Genomic DNA, 22259 nt, shown 5'->3' with positions numbered 1-22259 from the left:
TATCTGTGCCCCCTATCAGTGCCCATTAGTGCTGCATATTAGTGCCTCCTCATCAGCGCACATCAGTGCAGCCTCATCAGCGCACATCAGTGAAGGAGAAAAATTACTTAACTTTTATTTATTTTTTTTTTAAATTACTTACATTTTATAACAGAAACTAAGAAAAACTTTTTTTTTTCTAAATTTTTTTTACCAAAAAAAAACAGTGGTGCTTAAATACCACCAAAAGAAAGCTGTGTTTCAAAAACGCAATAAACATTTCGTTTGGGTATAGTATTACATGACCGCACAAATATCATTCAAAGTGCAACAGCGCTGAAAGCTGATAATTGGCCTGGGCAGGAAGGGGGTAACAGTGCCCTGTAGGTAAGTGATTACTGACAACATTGTCATTGTCACAGCTGGTGTTGGGTGGATTTTTTTTTGTAACTATAGCATATACTGCTTGTTTTTTTTTTTTTTTAATTCTGTATTGCATTGAATTTCCATAAAGTCAAACTACTTGGATCTTCTAAAGTACCACTTTTTTCCAGGTTCTCTCCCTGGTTCTGCATACTGAACGGTAAGCTATGCAGTCCATCTACCAGCAGTTGGCAGCACTCTCGGATACGCACACCTCTCACACAGACCAGGCAGCTCCTCTTGATTTAGAGAACTTCCCAGTCGGCCGCGCGGCACCCTACATACTGAGCATGCGCACTGCGCACGGCCTTTTCCCAGTTCTCCAGCGCCCTTACGTGAGCGCTGTGACTCTCCGGTCCTAGCCTCGACGGGACAAAATCCGGAAAAATGGTCAGTACCCCGGCTCCATATCCCCGCCAATACACAGCGTACTCTTCTCCTCACCGTGTGCTGCGGCTGCGAGGTGCTGGCACGGCCGGACGGCTTCGGATGGCTTTAGATTGGTGGAGAGTCTGAGTGGCTTCCAGCGTGGCCTAATGGCTGCTGCAGTGCTGGGCCGGCCGCCTCCCTCCCCCTCCCTCAACACTGCCTGCGAACCTGTGTCCCCTCTGCCAGTCCCCTAATATCTCTATAGATCTCTATATATGTGTGTCTGGAGGGGGGGAATATTTTATATTATCTATTCTACACACCGCTGTCACCACTATGACTGATGGCAGGGGGAGCTCTTATGGCTGATCACCCCTATTATCTGATGGTACAGTCTGTGGTCAGGGGTGTTGGTGTACAGTGTATCCTAATCACAGCCAATGTCTTCTATACAGGATGGGGGATCTCCATATGGCTGTATGTACCCCTAGAGCATAGGCTGTATGTACCCCTAGAGCATAGGCTGTATGTACCCCTAGAGCATAGGCTGTATGTACCCCTAGAGCATAGGCTGTATGTACCCCTAGAGCATAGGCTGTATGTACCCCTAGAGCGTAGATCGTATGTACCCCTAGAGCGTAGATCGTATGTACCCCTAGAGCGTAGATCGTATGTACCCCTAGAGCGTAGATCGTATGTACCCCTAGAGCGTAGATCGTATGTACCCCTAGAGCGTATGTTCCTAGGCACCCCATTCTTTACTGGTGGTGATCCTCACCCAACGGTGACCCTACATTGGCCTGTGCTAAATGTACATTGCATTAGGCCTTGTAGCATTTAATAATAGTCTGTCATTGGCTGTATACATAGATTTCTTGTGACATGTGTCAGGGGCCCATAATAGTAGTTGGGCCTTCATTCTTGGGGCCCGGTCACACTGGTGTGTTGTGAGATGCAATGTGTGTGTTTGAATTTTTTATTTGTCTTGTGTGTTTTTAATGCATTGCATTAAAATTAACTCAAAGCACAATGTGTGTGTGTGTGTATGTATGTGTGTATATATATATATATATATATATATATATATATATATATTCTCATGTTTTTAGTGCTTTCAAATTTAATACAACACGTGTTTTCATCCCTGTTGATCTGGGTAAAGACAGTGACAGTGCGCGGTCTAATGCTTTTTTTATCCATATTTTTTTTTTGGAAAGGGCTAGTAATTATCCCCTGGTGTTGAGGTTTCTTTCTGTGTCCCTTTGGGGAGGTTTTCCTTCACTTCCTGTCCTGGAAAAGGAAGTCAGATCTTCCCAAAAGAACGCCAAATCCTTTTAGGTGGTTGTCATGGGATCAGGTGTCCCCTTTGCATGATTTCCCCATGATTCCTGTTCCAGTGACATCTGGAAATGTAGTCTTTTCTCTAGTGTTAAATCTTATTCACAACATGTGCTGTGCTCTGTATGACACATGTCTTCTACTGTAAACTTTAGCTACTTGTAGACCACCCCATGTATATCTACTGCGACAGGGTGGCCGCTGAGCCCAGGGGTCACGCATCTGATACCTGATTGGCGTTTTTGGCTAATGGGCGAGCCCACGCCCCAGCTGTGCTTTGTTACAGCATAAGACGATTAGCGGGGTCTCTGTCAATGATTACCGGGACCCACTTGATGGGCTCCATCGTTCATGGAAGAGTTCTGTACTGTAAAAACAGAACTCTGTACGCTGACGGGTAATCTTGCAGTTTGGTGCAATGCAGCATCTGAATCGCTTTATAACATTGCATCCTGGTTCACACTATAGCGGTGTGGGGAACTGCATGTGATTAGAATATGAATCGCATCACATGTGAGTCTTTGCAGCGCGATTTGATCCATTAACTTTGTATGGCTCAGATTTGTCTGCTTCAAAATTGTGCAGAACCTCCTATTTTTATTTTTATTTTTTGCAGCGCTGGAATCGGATCACTTGGGTATTCACACCCATGCGATCTGATTCAGGCATTTGCACTGCATTTTGCCAGCGGCAGATCAGATAAACAACTTGCAATTTCATCGCGGTGCTGGAAGTGCGCAGGAATTGCTGCGTTTCCCTCATCACATATGTATGAACCACGGCTGAGATCACAGAATTAAATTTAATTTAACTTTCTGCAACACTAACAAAGCACATTGGTGTGACCTGAACTAGAGTACGTAAGGCAGATTGCCTTGTCTATATACATTGGGACTGTTGGACAATGCGTCCCAACATGTGGTTTGAAGGGGCCCTCGGAGGAAAATGGTCGTCATGAAAAATGGGTGAAGCTTTTGCAGAGGGACACAGATCCTGAGGTTGTAACCCATTCACACCTAAGGCTCCATGCATACTGGGCTTTAAAAAAAAGCAGTTTTCCTTGGCAGGGAAAAAATGCTTAGAGCATTTTTGCATGCAGGTTTAGGTGTGTTGAGCGTTTTTTTTTTTTTTGTTTTCCTGCCTCCTAAATGGTGAGCTTAAAATGTCTCTAAATGTCGTAATGTGCATGGACACATAGGATAACATTGAGCTGCTGCTACAGGCAAAACTCTTGTAGAAGCAATAAGCCCAGTGTGCATGGACCCTAAGCCCCGGTTCTTACAGGCGCGGCACGACTTGCAGGTCGCCTCACCGAGGCGACCTGCACACGACATCCACGGCGACTTGCAGAACGACTTCTGTATAGAAGTCTATGCAAGTCGCCCCAAAAGAAGTACAGGAACCTTTTTCTAAGTCGGAGCGACTTGCGTCGCTCCTATTAGAACAGTTCTATTGTACAGAACGGGAGGCAACTTGTCAGGCGACTAGGTCGCCTGACAAGTCGCCTCTGTGTGAACCGGCACTAAAGGTGGGGGATTGGTTTAGAGCAAAACTGCTTTTCTGAAGGTTAACATTGTTCTGTTTTCATAGGGGTTTGTAAAAGTTGTGAAGAACAAGGCTTATTTCAAGAGGTACCAGGTTAAGTTCCGCAGAAGGAGAGGTACGTAGAGTTTGTCCTTTGTTGCCTTATGGGTTTCTCCTAGTGGACATGTTTAATGATGATTTTCTTTTTCAGAGGGCAAAACTGACTACTATGCCCGCAAGAGACTGGTCATCCAGGACAAAAACAAGTACAACACCCCAAAATACAGGATGATTGTGCGTATCACTAACAGAGACATCATCTGCCAGGTATGTACACATGGGACACGCATGTCTGGTCTTTTGAGGTCTGGAGATCTAAGTTGGGGAAGCTGGGCTTAGTGTGATCACTTCTCGTGGATCTGCTGTAACACAGGGAAGAGCGTCTCCTTTGGGAGTATTAGTAACCTCTGCAATGTGAACAGCACTATGTAACTTTTTAGCTTTTATTTATTTTTTTGGGGGGGTGTTGCTGAGATTTGTTCTCGCATGCTTTTTAAAGGTCCCCCTTACTATATGGTGACATGTAGCTCTCTTGCCAGTTCTATCTACCTTCCTGATAGAATTTCACACTTATTTGGACTGCAAGGGATTTTTGTGTGTAAAAACTAAAAGGGTCTCTAATATTCCTGTAGTTCACTTAAGATTTTTCAGATCATTTCAGAACACTAGTTACTGTTATGAAATGTTGCAAATCTTGTGTTTTATTGCTGTTGCTTGTAAGTTACTGATGTTTGCATTGATTTCTGCAGATTGCCTATGCCAGGATTGAAGGCGACATGATCGTCTGTGCTGCCTATGGCCATGAACTTCCCAAATTCGGTGTCAAGGCTGGGCTAACAAACTACGCTGCCGCCTATTGCACGGGTCTGCTGCTGGCTCGCAGGGTATGTCTTCCAGAGTTTATTTTGGGGTTATCCTTGGCTAATCCTTGGAAGCTTCACTGTGAGATTTGTGGTGGTGCTTGACAATAACTTGTCACATTAATGTTGGACTTCCCTGCCAAACATTGACATGAGATGACCGGTTCTTTAGTGTCAACTTTCAACAGTAAAAATAAACTGAAGCGTGTTAATGTTGGGAAAGGTCCACATCTGTGTGGGTGGTTCCCGCTGCAGGGTCCACATCTGTTCCCGCAGCCACAACCACCCGCACAGAAAAACTTGCTGGCTGCGTGCAGGTGCTTTTAATCCTAATCACACTCACTGGGAGCTGCACGGCACTTGAGGTTACCATGCGTGCTGTGACTTTCTAAAATGCTGCAGGGACTTTTTCCCTGCATTTTAGGAGGCACAGCAGCCCATTCAGATGAATGGTCCACCATGCCTGCACAAAACGCAGCTTGCAGAGCTGTATGTGAACCTAGCCTGACGGTGATCCTCCATTTACAAATAGAAAACAAACTTTTCTAGTGCACACTCTCTATTTGCCAAGGTTGTGATTCCCCGAACAATCCCCCCCCCCCCCCCCCCCCAACTTTGCTTTTCTATCAGACAGCTGTTGGAAGTGCTGGCATTTAGTAGCTACTACTTGGGTTTTCGTTTGTCGAAGAGCAATTTTTTAAATGGTGCTTGCCTCAACTTTTGTCAACAGCAAAGAAATTTGCAAGATTTAACTATTGAAAGTGACAGGGGAATCCCTCCAGCCAAGCAGTTGTCTTCTCCCAGCGGGGACAGGAACAGTGATTATCGCTAGTGCTGTTTGATCAACTTGGTACATTCAGCCTGCCCATTAATGCTAAACCAGTCGAGATTCGAAACATGTATGGCCAGCCTAAGTGGGGTTTACAAGGAGGAGACTTCAAGTGGACAGAGGGGCTTCATGTTCTGAAAACCGATGACTGATATTCTAAAATCAGGGTGGATTTGATTTAAATCACTTGTAAAAAGGCTTGATTTAAATCTGCTCGCTTTAAATCCTAACTTTTAAAGTGCAACCATCGTCTGTCCCACAGCGTCTCTTTCCTTGACCTGCTGTTGACTCACCGACAGTCCCATTCACTTTAATACTTCATATTCCCATCGCACACCTTCCTGGATAAGCTCTCAAAATCTGCTGCAACAACCAGCTGGATACTGGTTTAAGTCAAAGTAGATATTTGCCAGCACACCATGGATTGACACAAAGTATCATCCAAACGGATAGTTTATTGCATGATCACAACATGAGTGCAATTCGGAGTCATGCGTGACCCCATCACATGCCTGACGAAGGGGTCCTGTGTGACTCAAACGTTGCACCCTCTTTGTGTTGTGATCATGCAATAAACTATCCGTTTGCTCCATGGTGTGCCGACAAGTATCTGTTTCTTTACTCCATTGACTTTAATGGGTCGGCTGGTGATGCAGCAGTGACACACCAAGGTGAGGGATGTGACGGCAGCAGGTGAGTGGATACACGCTAACAGGCGCTGCTATGATGGATCTGAAGTGACAGGTGCTCTTTAAATGTAAGGACTTATTTTTACTGGTAGTTAGAATCTTTAATATTTGCAAACAAAGTGAAGGTTTCCGATTTAAAATAAGCCGTCGGGTTAGAAAAACAGCAATATCAGAACATATTCAAACATACAGTTTAAAGTGTACATAGATTTGCAAAACAATGGAATAAAGGAATATTCCTCAACTTTGATTTCTCATGGTTTCTGTGAAATTGTGTGAATGTTCTCTCCGCTTGCAGAGCTTGGATTCATTGAATTTACCAAAAATGTAAATATTGCAGAATGTACAGTCTCATGCTACATAACTAAGCTCTTTCAAGCTAACTTAACTAAGTATTCTATTTAAGATAAAATAATTATCTTTAGATTTTTTTTTTTTTTTTTTAACTCTAAGCATGTTAAAAAAAAAAAATTTGATATAATCAAACGATTAAAAAAAAAAAAAAAAATTTTTATCCACCCTGTCTAAAATACTACTTTAATAGTTTGTTGTATTTTTTTTCTTGTGTTGGTAAAAATATTTAATCTCCAGCGATTCACCCAAACCTACAAAGTTATATTTTTAATGCTTAAATATAATGTAGAAGTCTGAGCTAAATCTTTCTAATTCTAAACCTGCTTCCACCCCCATTCGAAGTCCTTAGTACTAACTATACCAACTAGCCAGTAGAAGAAAAATGTCTATACACTATTCTAAGGCTGCTCTGGTCACGTGATCGGCTCCCAGCGCCAGCTTTGGAGGAGGGACAGCCAACGGAAGCCCCATAGTAATTCTTTGATGTCACCACCCAGGTGTTGCAGCCGTTGTCGCTGCTCTCTCCTTTCCCTTGAAGCTGACCGTTGTAGAGATGTGACCCGAGCATACTTAGAATAGGCAAGTGTAGACATCTGTCCTCTATGGGCTAGTTAGTATAGTAGTTAGAATGGGGGTGGGCACCGGTTTAAGATTAGGTTTAGCCCAATCTTTTAACTCCCAAAGCCCCTACTGGACTACTTTTGGTGTGCAGCAATATACAGCAACCATTTTTGCTGTTACATTTTGTTCTGCTTTGCTTGGTGTCATTTGAAATCTTTCAGTTTTACTGCTTGTGTACCTTTGTGTTCCTTTCTGCTACATGTGCATCCACCTTGAAGCTGTGTGTAGGCAGCCCATGGAATTGGATGCAGACGAAGCAGCTGCACACAGGCACATGTCAAATGTGACTGGAGCAGGTGCAGACACAAATGCAGCTACTGCATTTTTGATATATGCACCTGCTCCGGCGCACGTCATATTGACGTGTGACTGTCTGTACTGCTGCTACATCCACTTCTATGAGCTGTCTGCTTGCAAGTCCAAGGTGGATTCTCATGCAGCAGACAGTGGCACAGCACAGAGGATGTGAGTCGTTGCTTGTCTGAATGAGCCTTTAGTCTTGTGGGAGAATTTCATAGAATACTCCAGCACTTTACACAGTTGTCCATGAGTGGACGCTAAAGTGTTCTGGAAATTTCTTTTAGCTTTGATCGGAGCTTAGTGCTGTGTGGTCTTGCCGGTAGCAGGCACAACTTCCTTTTGAGCCTGATATTCTCCCATCCAACCATTTAAAGCATGCACCTTGGTGGTTAGTGTACACTGACATTGAAAAGTGGTTGTTTCTTAGCCAATTGGAAAACTTTGATCACAAAGGATTTGTAAAAGCAGAAGGGTTTTTTTTTTTTTTTTTTTTATCCTAATGCATTCTATGAATCAAGATAAAAAAACTAGCAGCACCTACCTGAGCCCTTTCTCTCCAGCGATGTCCATGATCAGCCATCCAGGACACTCCTGATTGGCTGAGACAGAGCAGTGGCGCTATTGGCTCCTGTGGCTGTCAGCCAATCATGAGAGAGGGCACGGGGCCAGGTTGGGGCTCCATGTCTGAATGGATACATGGAGTTCTGACCTTGGCTTGGGTGCCCCCTGTAGCAAGCGGCTGACTGAGGGGCACTCAGAAGGGAGGGGTTAGGAGCAGCGACGGGGGACCCGATGAGGATCTGGACTGCTCTGTGCAAAACTGCACGGGGGAGGTAAGTATAACATATTTTTAAAAAAAAAAGCATTTACAATCACTTTAAAATGTTCTGGAATTCTGCAGTGTGCCCCCCGTTACTGGTTTACTTTAAATTGGTGCTTGGTGTTTGTCTTCAGGTAGCACAATTTTTAAAGGGGTTGTAAACCCTCCTGTTTTTTCACCCTAATGCATCCTATGCATTAAGGTGAAAAAACTTCTGACACTGACCAGCCCCCCATTTTACTCTATAATAGGAAATGGATGGAAGGCGCGTGATCAGACGCTTACATCAAGAAATGTATGGTTTATTTATGTAAAAGAATACAGACATATAGTCATATAGATATAAAATCATACAAATACTGCATAATATTATAAAAAAAAGGGAAAAACAGGTAACAAAATAAGTACTAGGAAGTTAAAATTGGGGTGTGCCCATATTGAGGCAGATATTTAAGAAATGCTGACGCGTTTCGAGGAAAACCTCTTCATCAGAGCCAGAACTGGAGCACAGTCTGTATTGGCCGGTAGGCCGACATGTGTACATGGGGAGAGGTGGTGTGGCTAGTAGGAGGATGTGTCCTGTGATGGACAATTGATTATTCCAAGTTCCATATCCAGGTGTTCTATGGATGAAATTAGAATGTAAATAGATTGTATTTTCTTTTTGCGGTGCTGTTAGGCTGTCAGATGTGCCTGTCTCAGGAGAAGTGTGTAGACACAGCTGCAAACTGTAGAGATCCTTTGGAGTGGAGAGCCGTGTGATCCTGGCAGCAGAAGGGGGGGGGGGAGGAGGGAGGAGGTGTCCTTGAGGCAGCTGATGGCTGGATAGAAAGCATCTTGCTGCCTAGGGATAGGAAAAAACTCCTATCCCTAGGCAGCAAGATGCTTTCTATCCAGCCATCAGCTGCCTCAAGGACACCTCCTCCCCCCCTTCTGCTGCCAGGATCACACGCTCTCCACTCCAAAGGATCTCTACAGTTTGCAGCTGTGTCTACACACTTCTCCTGAGACAGGCACATCTGACAGCCTAACAGCACCGCAAAAAGAAAATACAATCTATTTACATTCTAATTTCATCCATAGAACACCTGGATATGGAACTTGGAATAATCAATTGTCCATCACAGGACACATCCTCCTACTAGCCACACCACCTCTCCCCATGTACACATGTCGGCCTACCGGCCAATACAGACTGTGCTCCAGTTCTCCTGGCTCTGATGAAGAGGTTTTCCTCGAAACGCGTCAGCATTTCTTGAATATCTGCCTCAATATGGGCACACCCCAATTTTAACTTCCTAGTACTTATTTTGTTACCTGTTTTTCCTTTTTTTTTTTTTTTTTTTTTTTTTTATAATATTATGCAGTATTTGTATGATTTTATATCTATATGACTATATGTCTGTATTCTTTTACATAAACCATACATTTCTTGATGTAAGCGTCTGATCACGCGCCTTCCATCCACTTTCTACTAAACAGTCCTTTGCAGACCACCCCTGGTCAGCTAAGGCAGCGGGACACGCTCCATCTCCCCCAGTCCTATCTCTGACTACAATACTACCTTTGTTTTACAGCAAACGATCTCACAAGCGCAGGAGTATTTTTCATCATATCTTCACACTTTTGCTTCCCCCATTTTACTCACCTGAGCCCTTTGTTCCCTCGGTGGAGACGCACTCTTCCTCTGCTTGGGGTTCTAGGCTCTTGATTGGATAGATTGATAGCAGCGTAGCCATTGGCTCCCGCTGCCGTCAATCAAATCCATTGACGTGGGGCCAGGTGAGGATGCGAGGAAGAGCTGCCGGACCCCAGAAGACGGGGTTTAGGGCCACAATGTGCAAAACTAACTGCATGGCGGAATTAAGTTTGACATTTTAGTTAAAAAAGAGGGTTTACAAATCCTTTAAATTGTAAAGTAAAACTTTAAAAAGCCCTAGGTAAGATTGGGGTGCTAGAACACCCACCCAGGTGCCTGCTTAGCCCTCCCAAGACAGCAGTGGCTTCCTCCACTGTTTACATGCTCAGGTCCAATGTTGTGGCTCTGGTCCCACCTGCACTGTAATTCGGTAAACTCCTCTGAGCACTGGAGAAGTTTTCAGGCCTGAGTATAGGCACAGGAGGAAAGCACCTGGCTCCAGAGTTGGGGTTTAGCATTGACCAGTGAGGATCTTGTGCAAATATGGAGGGTCTCCCTTTTTAAATGGTTAAAAGCAGTGTAATTAGCTGGCCTTCATTATTTTCACTGAGGGAGAGATCCCCTTCACACCCCTAATAACTTAATCTTTTTGTGGTATTCATGTTTATTTCAGACTGCGTTGGAAGATGTGCTGTGATTTAAGAATGCGGTAGATAATTATGAGCTAGGTATTACAGATGCTTCTGCATAGCAGTACTGTCCTTGGCATAAATAAGAGCAATGATAACGCTATCTTTATTATTTTAGCTGCTGAACAAATTTGGCCTTGACAAAGTCTATGAAGGCCAAGTGGAAGTAACTGGAGATGAGTACAATGTGGAGAGCATTGATGGTCAACCTGGTGCCTTCACCTGCTACCTGGATGCTGGTCTCACCAGGACCACCACTGGAAACAAAGTCTTCGGCGCACTCAAGGGAGCCGTTGATGGAGGCCTGTCCATTCCTCACAGGTGAGCTAGCTGTAGGGCAGTTATGGGGAACCTTGGCACCCCAGATGTTTTGGAACTACATTTCCCATGATGCTCATGCACTCTGCTGTGTAGATGAGCATCATGGGAAATGTAGTTCCAGAACATGTGGGGTGCCAAGGTTCGCCATCACTGCTGTAGGGTCTAGATCAACCCTCTGACCTGGCTGTTTTAAAAGTTTCACTTGATCCTCTAAGTTTAAAGATTGCTTGTTTAACTGGCAGCGATTTTGAGAAATTTCTGCACTATTAACTAAAGCGGGGCGATTTTCTCCCAAAAAAATCTTTTTTTTTTTTTTTTTTGGACAGGCCAAAGCTGCGGTGTCGGTGCCGGTCCTGGGGAGCTGCAGGCAGGAGTTTTTAGGCGAGGTCGTGGCTTCGGCCTAGTCTGAGGCATCCGGCCTCGTGGACTAAGACGAAGCCGTGGCCTTGCCTAAAAACACCTGCTCGCAGTTCCTCAGGACCGCCACGCATTCAGCGCCAGACCTGGTAAAAAAAAATCGATTTGCTGAAAATTTGAATCGCTTTGACCTTTAAACTCGATTCAAGATTCAAATCGATTTTTCTCCCCAGCCTTATTTACCGATTTTCATTGTGACTTGCATAGACTTCTGTTAAACGAAGTAGTGCAATTTTAAAGCTGCACTGGTGTGAACCAAGGTCTGAACAAAACTTATGCGGGTTATATAGCAAAGGTGTTCAGATTTAAAAAAAAAAAAGTTTTGGGTTGCTAAACAGGTGGCTTTAGAACTTTTTTAAAGTGAATATCGAGCAGGGTAAAATTGCTTTTAGGTCTCAAGTGAAAGCCTCAACATTTTGACTTGTAAATGTCTGGCCCTTCTGAGAATGTTGACTTGCCTTCTCTTCCCATAGATTCTTGCTAAGATGGGCTGCCTCACTAGCCAGTAGGAATGTTTGGTGTAAGCACACTTCAATATTGTAAGGAAGTGCCAGAATTTTGAGCTGCTCAGCTTTCAGACTTAAAGTATAATTCCTGTCTAAGACAAACTGTTTAAAATGCTCATTGGTACTTATGCTGGGACCCATGTATATGTGTGCCTATTTTTGGTCCATTCATGTGATCCCACAGCTGACTCTCCTGTCTGAGCTGCTACAGCATGGGAAGCTTATGAGCAACAACATAGCTCTCAAAATTCCCAGCATTTGAGCGCTCTTTACTCCATGGCTGCTGCTCACGGATGCAGGATCACCTGACTGGAGCAGACTAAAAACCAGTAAGTATACACATCTGTTACAAGTTTTGGCCCCTTTCAGGTGGAGCAGATCCTCCTGCTTCGCACGAGATCTCTCCTCTGATTTCCCCCCCCCCCCGCTGAGCAGGCGGATGACAGGTCCATCTCCACTATGCAGAGCAGACACACAGCCCACTCTCCTCTGAGGCAGTTGGATGGAAACAGACTGCATGCTCGTCTCTATCCAATTGTCCTCTGATCTGCTGGACGGTTGGCAAACCTTACACCCCTGTATCTGTTTTTAGCTGATTTTATCAGACCGGATGCCCGGTGGGTGTCCGCGTCAGTGGACATCCGCTGCCCCATAAAGAACAATGGGTGGTCTGATGGTGTCTGCCTAAAGGTTTCTGGCAATCCAAGGCGGCAGTATGCTGTGATATTCTGTAGATCTTCAACATTTTTCCTTGCAATTGGTGTGTTGGTCTTGGCTGCCAAGTAAATGAGCAGGGGATCACAGTTGCGGGACTATTTCTTTAAAAGTGTTTACTGGCTTTTGACCTCCAGAAAACAAAGTTATACAGTCCCAGTTCATATGTCAGATAAACTGCATTGGTACAAGACAGATTGTTGGTTATATGATGAAATTGGCTAGAGCAACTTGTCTAAACATTGCTGTTTTAAGGCTTGAACTGCATGTAATCTTGCTGCAGTTTTTCATGACTAGAAATTACTTGCCATTGAGCAAAAATCCCAGAGTCCATTCTCCTGACTAACCATTGCTTGTTGTCGTGAAGAATTATTGCTGTATATGTGTTGAAATGATTGTAAAAAATCTGATCTCAGTACAAGTCTACGGAGAGGAGGTTGGAACAATTTGTTGCAGGGATTTGGAATACATATGACTTCAGTTTCTGGCATGGGTAAAATATCTCAGGCAAAGTTGGCCAAATGCTGAGAACCGGGTAACTTTAAAATAAAGGCCTTTTCATTTTAAAAAAAACAAACCTGTCATACATGAAATGTTTGTTTTTCCTGATCCTCTACTTCTCTGGTCCCTCGCCTGTGCTCCTGGCCCCTCTGCTGCGGAGTGCCCCCGGATCAGTTTGCAATGGGGGACACCCAAGCAGGCTCCCTCCCGAACTGCAGTTCTGCGTGTTCATTCACACTGCCATGGCTCTGCCTCACCCCCCTCTTATTCATTGGCTCACTGGCTGTGGATCTCGCTGTCTCAGCCAATGAAGAGGAAGAGGCCCCCAGAGAGCTGGGCACTCGTGCATTTTGCTGAATCGCAAGGGGGCTCGGGTAAGTGTTAGGGTGGGCTGTGGTACTTGTTTGGACAGCCTGTGGATGTGCAGTACTTTTTTATAGGGGAGGGTGGTGTTGACAGCTCGTATCATTGCTGCAGTGTAGGAGGGCCCCCCATCCACGTCTTGGCGATCTGCAGTCTGGCCAAGAATGTCTCTTGCAGGAATATCTAAGTATTTCTCACCTTCAGAGAGTGAGAGGAGCCACAACACACTGTTGGGGGCATACGGTCAGTGGGGAGCCCATGCGGTCACGGAGGAACTGAACTACCTTGGTCCAGTATCCCTGTAGGGACGGACAGGTCCACAGATTGTAGAAGGAGCTGTTGGGGTGACCGCATCTGGGATAGTTGGGGTTTTGCCCCGGTCTATATTTGGAAATGCGGTAGGGTGTCAGGTACGACCTATGGAGGACATAGAGGTGGGTGAGGCGGTCAACGCTTGGGGGATACGGTTCTCCAGGTAGTGAGGGCCTCCTTGGGTTCCCAGTGGGATTTCAGCTGGTGGGCGATGGCAGTTGCTGTAGGCAACATGAGGTAGCTATAGATTTGGGAGATTAGTTTTTTGGGGCCAATAGTATGATTTTGAGTCCTGGGACGGAGTCCCTAAATTGAGTATTAAGTGCGTGTCAGAGAAAAACATTGGGCAGGGCAAAGATCTTTTAGGGTTTGGCAAGGCTTGACCGTCCCATTGGCTACAACCTGCGACAAGTATATGACCCCCTTGTTGATCCACAGACCATGATCGGGGATGGCCTGTACCTTTTTTAGCAGAGAAACAGCCCCAAAGCATCATGTTTCCACCTCCGTGCTTGACTGTAGGGATGGTGTTCTTAGGGTTACTCAGAATTTTTCTTCCTCCAAACACAAGTCCCCCTGAAGAAGGCACATGTACAGTCATGCCAATGAACAAATAAATGATTCACAGAAGAATTGGGAGAAAGTGCTGTGGTCAGATGAGATCAAAATTGATCTCTTAGGCATTAATGTGACTCACTGTGTTTAGAGGAAGAAAAATGCTGACTATGACCCTAAGAACACCATTCCTCGATGGAGCGCATGCGTCACTTCCGGTGCGTCACATCCCTGACGTTTCGTCCTATCCCGGACTTCTTCTGAGGGCCTCAGAAGTCCGGGATAGGACAAAACGTCAGGGACGTGACGCATGCGCTCCATCAACCAAGGAATCGGGAAGCGCACAGCTGTAACCACACACAGTGAGCGCTCCTGTCATCCCTGTAGGATTGAAGGACGCAAAAGGCACAGTGCACTTAATTTTCTTTGCTCTTATCTAATGATTATCTGGTATGCATGTTTTTAAAGGGAAATGTTTAGATGTTTTAATAAAAGTGTTTAGCGGTATCACACTATGTGGACATTTATTTCTCCCACTTATTGCATTGGAACTACCGATAATGAGACTGACATCTGGTGGTTGTTTGGAAATTGGTGCAGACCAACTAATACTAATCAAGGCTCATATTGATTAAATTTCTGGTGAGTGAGTTTTTCATTGGGGATCCCAGCACGTGGTGTATCGCTTGGTGAATGGATTTACGACCCTCACAGAACACGAGATTATTGACTAGGGGGACTTTTATCGTCTGTTTCCCGTCTTCGCACTTTATGAACGTGATTGGAAAAAAGGACCCTATTTATTGGGATCATACAGCGCTGCTGCAATACTGAAGGAATGCTATTGACTTAACTGACTCACTATTGCCTATATATAAAGTCAGATTTCAGTCTGACTGTCTTAACTGCTTAGAACAGTCTTGGTCAGTTTAAATGACCCTGACACTTCAACAGGGCTGCACATTTTTATGTGCTATGATGCATTGCATAGTTGGTCTTTTAAAATGCAGTACGGCCCTTTCAATTAGAATAAGCCACCTAAGTCCATGTTTTCTGTCTTTTTTTTTTTTTTTGGCCTAGGTGATGCTGCTGCTGTATATTTTATATAGCATCAGCTACATATAATATGCTACACTGGTTTCCTGCAGTGTCTGACTTTCCTTCTACTGCTGGAATAAAATAGGCTAAGTGCCCCTCAGCCACTTGGTGGAAGCCTTGTATTTTTGTAAATGAATAAAAGGCTTTCTCAGGTATGGATCATATCCGCATTGGTTGGAGGTCGTACTGTTTAAAAACATTGTTGGTAGTGGCAGCATTTAACCTCTGCATTGGTCACGTGGCAGTATTTAACCCCTACATTGGTAGTGGTGGTATGCTTCCTCTCCCCAAAACGCCAAACATTGGGCAGAGATCACTCCACGCGATGGCACTTTACTAAGTCAATCGCGTAACTTTGCTGCGTGCTTCTGCTGTCTGACTCATAATTGAGGGCAGAGACCTACAACTAGCATTTTCTGGAAAGGAGCAGTGGTTGGTCCTAGCTTTATAACTACATAGGTTTTAAATAAAGCGGAATCAGTCTTTTGTGGTACGTCAGCCCATTCAACTGAATATGCTGCTTTAATGTAATGCATATTAACATACAACACAAGCGTTTCACTGCAACTGACCACCTACGTTAAACTTGAAAATGCTCCAGGAAAGGTCTGTTTCTTATGGACAGTACTATGGGTATCCCTTTTGAGAGTTTTCAGTGAAAAGCAGAGTTTGAGATGCACATATAAAGGCAATAAACAGGAAAGTCAAATTAATGAGTGCATGTTTTTATATGTATTAATACAGCATTATTAGATTAAACTTGAGTTTTCAGTTGCTTTAGTTGTAATATCTTTTTAATCAGTTAACTTGCCTGAAATGCAAAGTTCCTGTAAAGAACTTGCACATGCAAACTTTGTTGTATTGTGTCTTTTTGGGGTAAAAAAAAGCTGTAAACCCACCCTATCATGTGTTCAATCTCTGCAGTAAATGAATCTTTAGGGCACTCCGCTATAAACACTTTGGAGTTTGATACCTCCAAAACTAGATCGGGCACTACAGAGTTCAGGGGGGACCTAGGTGATCTTGTACCTCTGTCTCTATAGGAGGTACCTGCTGAATGCCATCATGTTTGATTAATTTTCGTTTAACCTTACAGTAGGCTGATCTTAGTATTTAGATCATGTGTTTATGTTCTCTTTCGAAAGTGAGTACACCCCTCACATTTTTGTAAATATTATATCTTTTCATGTGACAACACTGAGGAAATTACACTTTGCTACAATGTAAAGTAGTGAGTGTACAGCTTGTATAACAGTGTAAATTTGCTGTCCCCTCAAACGCAACACACAGCCATTAATGTCTAAACTGCTGACAACAAAAGTGAGCACACCCCTAAGTGAAAATGTCCAAATTGGGCCCAATTAGCTATTTTCCCTCCCTGGTGTCATGTGACTCGCTAGTGTTATAAGGTCTCAGGTGTGAATGGGGAGCAGGTGTGTTAAATTTGGTGTGATTGCTCACTCATACTAGTCACTGGAAGTTCAACATGGCACCTCATGGCAAAAAACTCTGAGGATCTGAAAAAAATTGCTCTACATAAAGATGGCCTAGGCTATAAGAAAATTGCCAAGACCCTGAAACTGAGCTGCAGCACGGTGGCCAAGACCATACAGCGGTTTAACAGGACAGGTTCCACAACAGGCCTCGCTATGGTCGACCAAAGTTGAGTGTGAGTGCTTGGCATCATATCCAGAGGTTGTCTTTGGCAAATAGACGTATGAGTGCTGCCAGCATTGCTGCAGAGGTTGAAGGGTTGGGGGGGGGGTCAGCTTGTCGGTGCTCAGACCATACACCACACACTGCATCAAATTGATCTGCATGGCTGGTCATCCCAGAGGGAAGCCTCTTCTAAAGATGATGCACAAAGTCCACAAACAGTTTACTGAAGACAAGCAGATTAAGGACATGGCTTACGGGAACCATTTCCTGTGGTCCAATGAGACAGATAAATTTATTTAGTTCAGATAGTGTCAAGCGTGTGGCGGAAACCAGGTGAGGAGTACAAAGATGAGGGTGTCTTACCTACAGTCAAGCATGGTGGTGGGTGTGTCATGGTTTGGGGCTGCATGAGTGCTGCCGGCACAGGGAAGCTACAGTTCATTGAGGGAACCATGAATTCCAACTTGTACTGTGACCTACTGGAGCAGAGCATGATCCCCCACCCCCGGGAGACTGGGCTGCAGGGCAGTATTTCAACATGACTCCAAACACACCTTCAAGACGACCACTGCCTTGCTAAAGAAGCTGAGGGTAAAGGTGATGGACTGGCCAAGCATGTCTCCAGACCTAAACCTTATTGGGCATCCTCAAATGCAAGGTGGAGGAATGCAAGGCCTCTAACCTCTGCCAGCTCTGTGTCATGGAGGCGTGGAAAAGGACTCCAGTGGCAACCTGTGAAGCTCTGAACTCTATGCCCAAGAGGGTTTTAAGACAGTGCTGGAAAATAGTAGCCATAAAATATTGACACTTTGGGCCCAATTTGGACATTTTCACTTAGGTTTGTCACTTTTGTTGCCAGCGGTTTAGACCTTATTGGCTGTGTTTGAGTTATTTTGAGGGAACCGCATTATACAAGGTGTACACTCGCTACTTTACATTGTAGCAAAGTGTCGTTTCTTCAGTGTTGTCACATGAAGTAAAAAATATTTACAAAAAAATGAGGGGTACTCACTAGAATAATAATAAATATTTTTTTTTTTTTTTAGCACCAAACGCTTCCCTGGCTATGACTCAGAGAGCAAAGAGTTCAACGCAGAAGTCCACCGCAAACACATCCTTGGCCAGAATGTGGCGGACTACATGCGTCTGCTAATAGAGGAAGATGAGGATGCATACAAGAAGCAGTTCTCCCGGTATATAAAGAATGGCATCACAGCTGACCAAGTGAGTAACACTGCAAAAGCTTGGACTCCTGGAGGTTTTATTGGGGCGCCTTAATCATGCTGTAAAGGGAGCATTCTATCTGAGCATGTTCATACCGCCTACTGGGGATCTTCATTGTGACCTATGGTTTTGTTAGAGCTTAAAAATATTATCTGAATTGTCAGATGAGGTGTAGAGGCTGCTTTTGGGAATGTGACAGCCACTGGTTTAGTGTAGTTGTAGTTCTAGACTAAACATGTTTACCTGGCCCAGGGCTTCTGTCCTATGAGCTGTTGTGGCTATGTAGCAGCTGAGCATTTTTGGCCTATTCACAATATAACAAAAGAGAAATCAACCTTTTTTCCCAACCTCAGGCGAGACCCAGAGATCAGACCTAACACTACTTTTGTTGGCAATTTGGTCATCTCTGAACTGCTACATGTAAGGTAGAAGCATTCTCACATACCCACTGCAAGTTTCTGGCTTGCATACTGAAACCTTAATTAAAGGCCAAACTAAAAATTTTTAGTCACAAAACTGCCTTCAAAAATAAAATGGTTCATTCCTGGAAGCAGAAATGAAGTTGTGCAGTAAGCGGCGACTGATAGTCACCACTTTTGCACTGTGTGGTGGAGAGACCCGCGCAATCAGCTCTGTTCTCACCCTTCGTAATGGCAATGGGACAGATGCAGAATCTTACTGAGGCTGCATCCACTTAGGTCAGTGTTTATAAAAATAAAAAAACTAAATTTAAAAAAATCGGACATGCTTTAAAAATATAGTATAGGCAGGAGATGTCTCTTCTGCATTTAAAGTATTTTTGGCTGCCTGTTCAGAGTACAATGAGCTGCTGGATGTACAATTTTGGCATCTGCCGAGAAACTTCTGCGCTTGCGCAGGAGTGATGTCATCTCGGGCTGGCCAGTCAGATCAGAGCCCAGAGGACAAGACAAGCAGCTGCAGGTGAATAGTTTCACTTGATAGACAAGGGCCCCTTTCGGGGCATGCAAGTCAGTTCTGAGCTGGCTTGCAAGTTTACTGTGGTGACAGTGAATAAAACTAGGAAGAATGGTGTATATTAACGTGGCAGATGAACAAATAACTGGGGCACAGTCTCCATTCAGATCTGTAGGGCAATACTGATTTTCATAGGAATGTATTTATTTATCTTTTTCCTCCCCCCCCCCCCCCCCCCCCTCAGATGGAAGACATATACAAAAAGGCCCATGCTTCAATCAGGGAGAACCCAGTACACGAAAAGAAGCCCAAGAGAGAAGTCAAAAAGAAGAGGTAGGTGGTGTAAAACGAGCCCTAAAATCTATGGGGCAACTTCCTGAGTCTTGTTCAGAGTTTAATGTGTGACCATGTTTCTAGATTATTTTTTTTTCCCCCTCTGATTTTAATGCAAAGATTGCAATATGCAAGCTATTTTTAAAATTCACTTTTTACCTGCATTGAAAATTAATTATATCCGGTGCCAGTGAGCCCTTAGATGCCCAGGTCATCTTGGTATGTCTGTGGTTAAAAATACACACAGATTTGCTGTGGGACTTGATATACTGCGTTTGTGATTTGTCTTAGTGAAAAGACAGAAAGCAGATAACTGCACAATGCAGCCAAGTTTGAACTGTCATGGCTGCCAAAAAATATTTGAAGCAGAACTAAATTCCGACTTCTAAACTGAGAATGCAAGTTTGTTTGTTTTTTTGTTTTTTTTAATTGCAGAAGAGACTTGCAAGGTCTCTTCTGCAATAAAACCTACCTGCTTGCCCAGTCTTTGAAATGTACTCTGAGCTGTGCAAGTGCACCTTGGTTCCAATCCAGCACAGTGCCCGTGAAAGATAAAACTCGTGTAGGAGTGACCTCATCCTACGTTGACCCATGAAGATGCCAGCAAGGAATGTCAGACCAGTAACCTCTTAGAGCCAGTGCCTGCCAGGCGTTTAAGGGGGTTTAGAATGCTGGAGGGTGGGGCTTATGGTCATGTGATTGTCTGTCAAGCAGCAAAGGGAGCTTTCCATTGGCTGCCAGTAACTGCTGGGAGTGCGTAGGGCACACACTCTTGGCACAGCTCTATTGGTGTTATTGCACGCAAATATGCGGGTGCTCGGCACCATGGCCCGGCTGCTGAGTGCAAAGAGGTAAAGGAGCAGTACATATCATGACTTTCCAATTTCATTCACCAGCCACTCCATGCCCTGCCACACTAAATTGCCAGCATGGCCACACCACTTCTGTTCACTATTGTAACTTCATCACCCGTCTCATCACTAAGTTGGTGATGAGTGTTTCCTTCTCTGCCATCTTCCTAATCACCTAAAAAACCATGTCAGACTCCTGGTACTGCACTGGTTACTGTTCAGAACCTAGCATTTAGTCAATTTGAGGGATGATGATATAAAGATTAAATTTAAGCTAGCAGTTCTGAAATCTGTTAAAGACCTAGGATGTAGTTTGTACATCCTACAGCCCTCCCAAACTGTTAGACATATTTATGTAGCTGCCACAATGTGCATTCAGTTTGGCAGCCAAGAGTCAACCTGTGTAGCAGTTCTATGGCACAGATAAGCAGAAATTGGTGTTTTTAAGTGGCAGTACTTGTTTGTCAGCTGCATCTGAGTGATAGTGTATATTTAGTTTCTTTTGTAGGAGTTGCTTGAGCAAACCTAAAAGTAAAATTGTTTTTACCCCCTGTTGTACCCAAATAGGGACCTGTTCTTCCTGCCTAGTTTTTCTCAATTTTACATTAGTCATACTTTAGTTTGAGGTTTTTAGATTTATACAGACACTAAGAGCCTTGTTTTTCACCCCCTAATATTTCTGTATTGCAAGTTGTTACCGTTGAATTAATAAGCGTATAGCGAAAATGTGAATGGCTCTAAAGCCTAAATGGTAAAATTGTAGCTGGTTCATAATGCATACATTAATTACTATGTTAAAGGGTGATTTTGGTGGGGATGTTAAATCTTGAATTCAGTAGTGTTTTCTGTATTGGTGTCCTGATTTAAAAAAGCTGCTGGGTGGTTTGAAACAAATTGTAACTGAATAACCATTACGTGTACACAGAAGCATTACCTTCGCTAGGCTGCTGCTGATGGTAATGCATAATTTTTGTACTGCCTCTTTACGTGGCCCATTTACAAAGACCTTTTGAGGCAAAACAAAGTCAGAACTGGTATGGAACTGTGCGAGTGTCACTGGTTAGAATTTAACTGATTTGGTATTTTCCTCTGGTCTTGTTTCAGGTGGAATCGTGCCAAACTGTCCCTGGCACAAAAGAAAGACCGCATTGCTCAGAAAAAAGCCAGCTTTCTCAGAGCTCAGGAGAAGATTGTCGAAAGCAGCTAAACTGGGCCTCCTGCAATTTTCTACAAGAATCTCATAAAATAAATCTATTGATGCTAAATGTAATGTCTGGTGTCTTTGCTGGCTGTGACTTGGTGTAAAATGGTTTCCATTTTTCACAGATGTAGTGTGGATATAGTTTCAAATAAGTGCTGCTGATTGATGGTGGTCTGTTCGAATCTGTGCTGTGTGTGTGTGTGTGTGTGTGTGTGTGTGTGTGTGTGTGTGTGTGTGTGTGTGTGCGCGTATCAAAGCTTTGCAACTGCAATGCAGACTCTTCCTCTAGCTCCTTGTCTGTATCAAGACCTGGACGTTCAGTTAGAGATGGAGTGTTAGACTACAAGTACAGTAATCCCCACACATGTTTCAGTGAGAACTGTAAGGGTTTGTCCGTGCATACAAGTAAACACAAATGTGAGCATTGGGCACGCTAGTGTTGAACTTCATTTGCACCACATGTAAGGTATTGCTGCAAACGTTAGAATGAGAACAATTTTTTTTAGGGCTATAATTAAGTAAACATTATTGATAACTTAAAATTCTGTTTATTCTTAATGCTTAGTCTAACACCCCTTTCACCCTGGGGTGTTTTCAGGCATTTAAGCGCATGAAATGCTCCTCTCAAGCCACCCCAGTGTGAAAGCCTGAGTTCTTTTACAATGGGGTGTAGGGTTTTTTTTGTAAAGATTTTATGCACCCAGAAACTTTATTGTTGCTACCTGCACACTGATGAGTACTTTTAGGCAGGTGTGAATTGCTGTAAATTAACCA

The 22259-nt window shown here is 43.9% G+C and overlaps 1 protein-coding gene across 1 annotated transcript; it reads left to right on the top strand.

The window, feature by feature from the left end:
* The first annotated feature begins 635 nt into the window (after positions 1–635).
* RPL5 (ribosomal protein L5) lies at positions 636–21549 on the top strand. The gene is made up of 8 exons (XM_073593139.1): positions 636–792; positions 3700–3769; positions 3845–3960; positions 4443–4577; positions 10613–10815; positions 17987–18164; positions 19345–19433; positions 21389–21549. Exons 1-8 carry the CDS (start codon positions 790–792, stop codon positions 21489–21491), a joined length of 897 nt encoding a protein of 298 aa, XP_073449240.1. The 5' UTR covers positions 636–789; the 3' UTR covers positions 21492–21549.
* The last annotated feature ends 710 nt before the right edge of the window (positions 21550–22259 follow it).

This window comes from Aquarana catesbeiana, linkage group LG07 (genome assembly GCF_042186555.1).
Source record: "Aquarana catesbeiana isolate 2022-GZ linkage group LG07, ASM4218655v1, whole genome shotgun sequence".
Classification (NCBI taxonomy): Eukaryota; Metazoa; Chordata; class Amphibia; order Anura; family Ranidae; genus Aquarana; species Aquarana catesbeiana.
The sequence above is the reverse complement of the archived record's forward strand: the minus strand, read 5'-3'. Positions and strand labels throughout refer to the sequence as shown.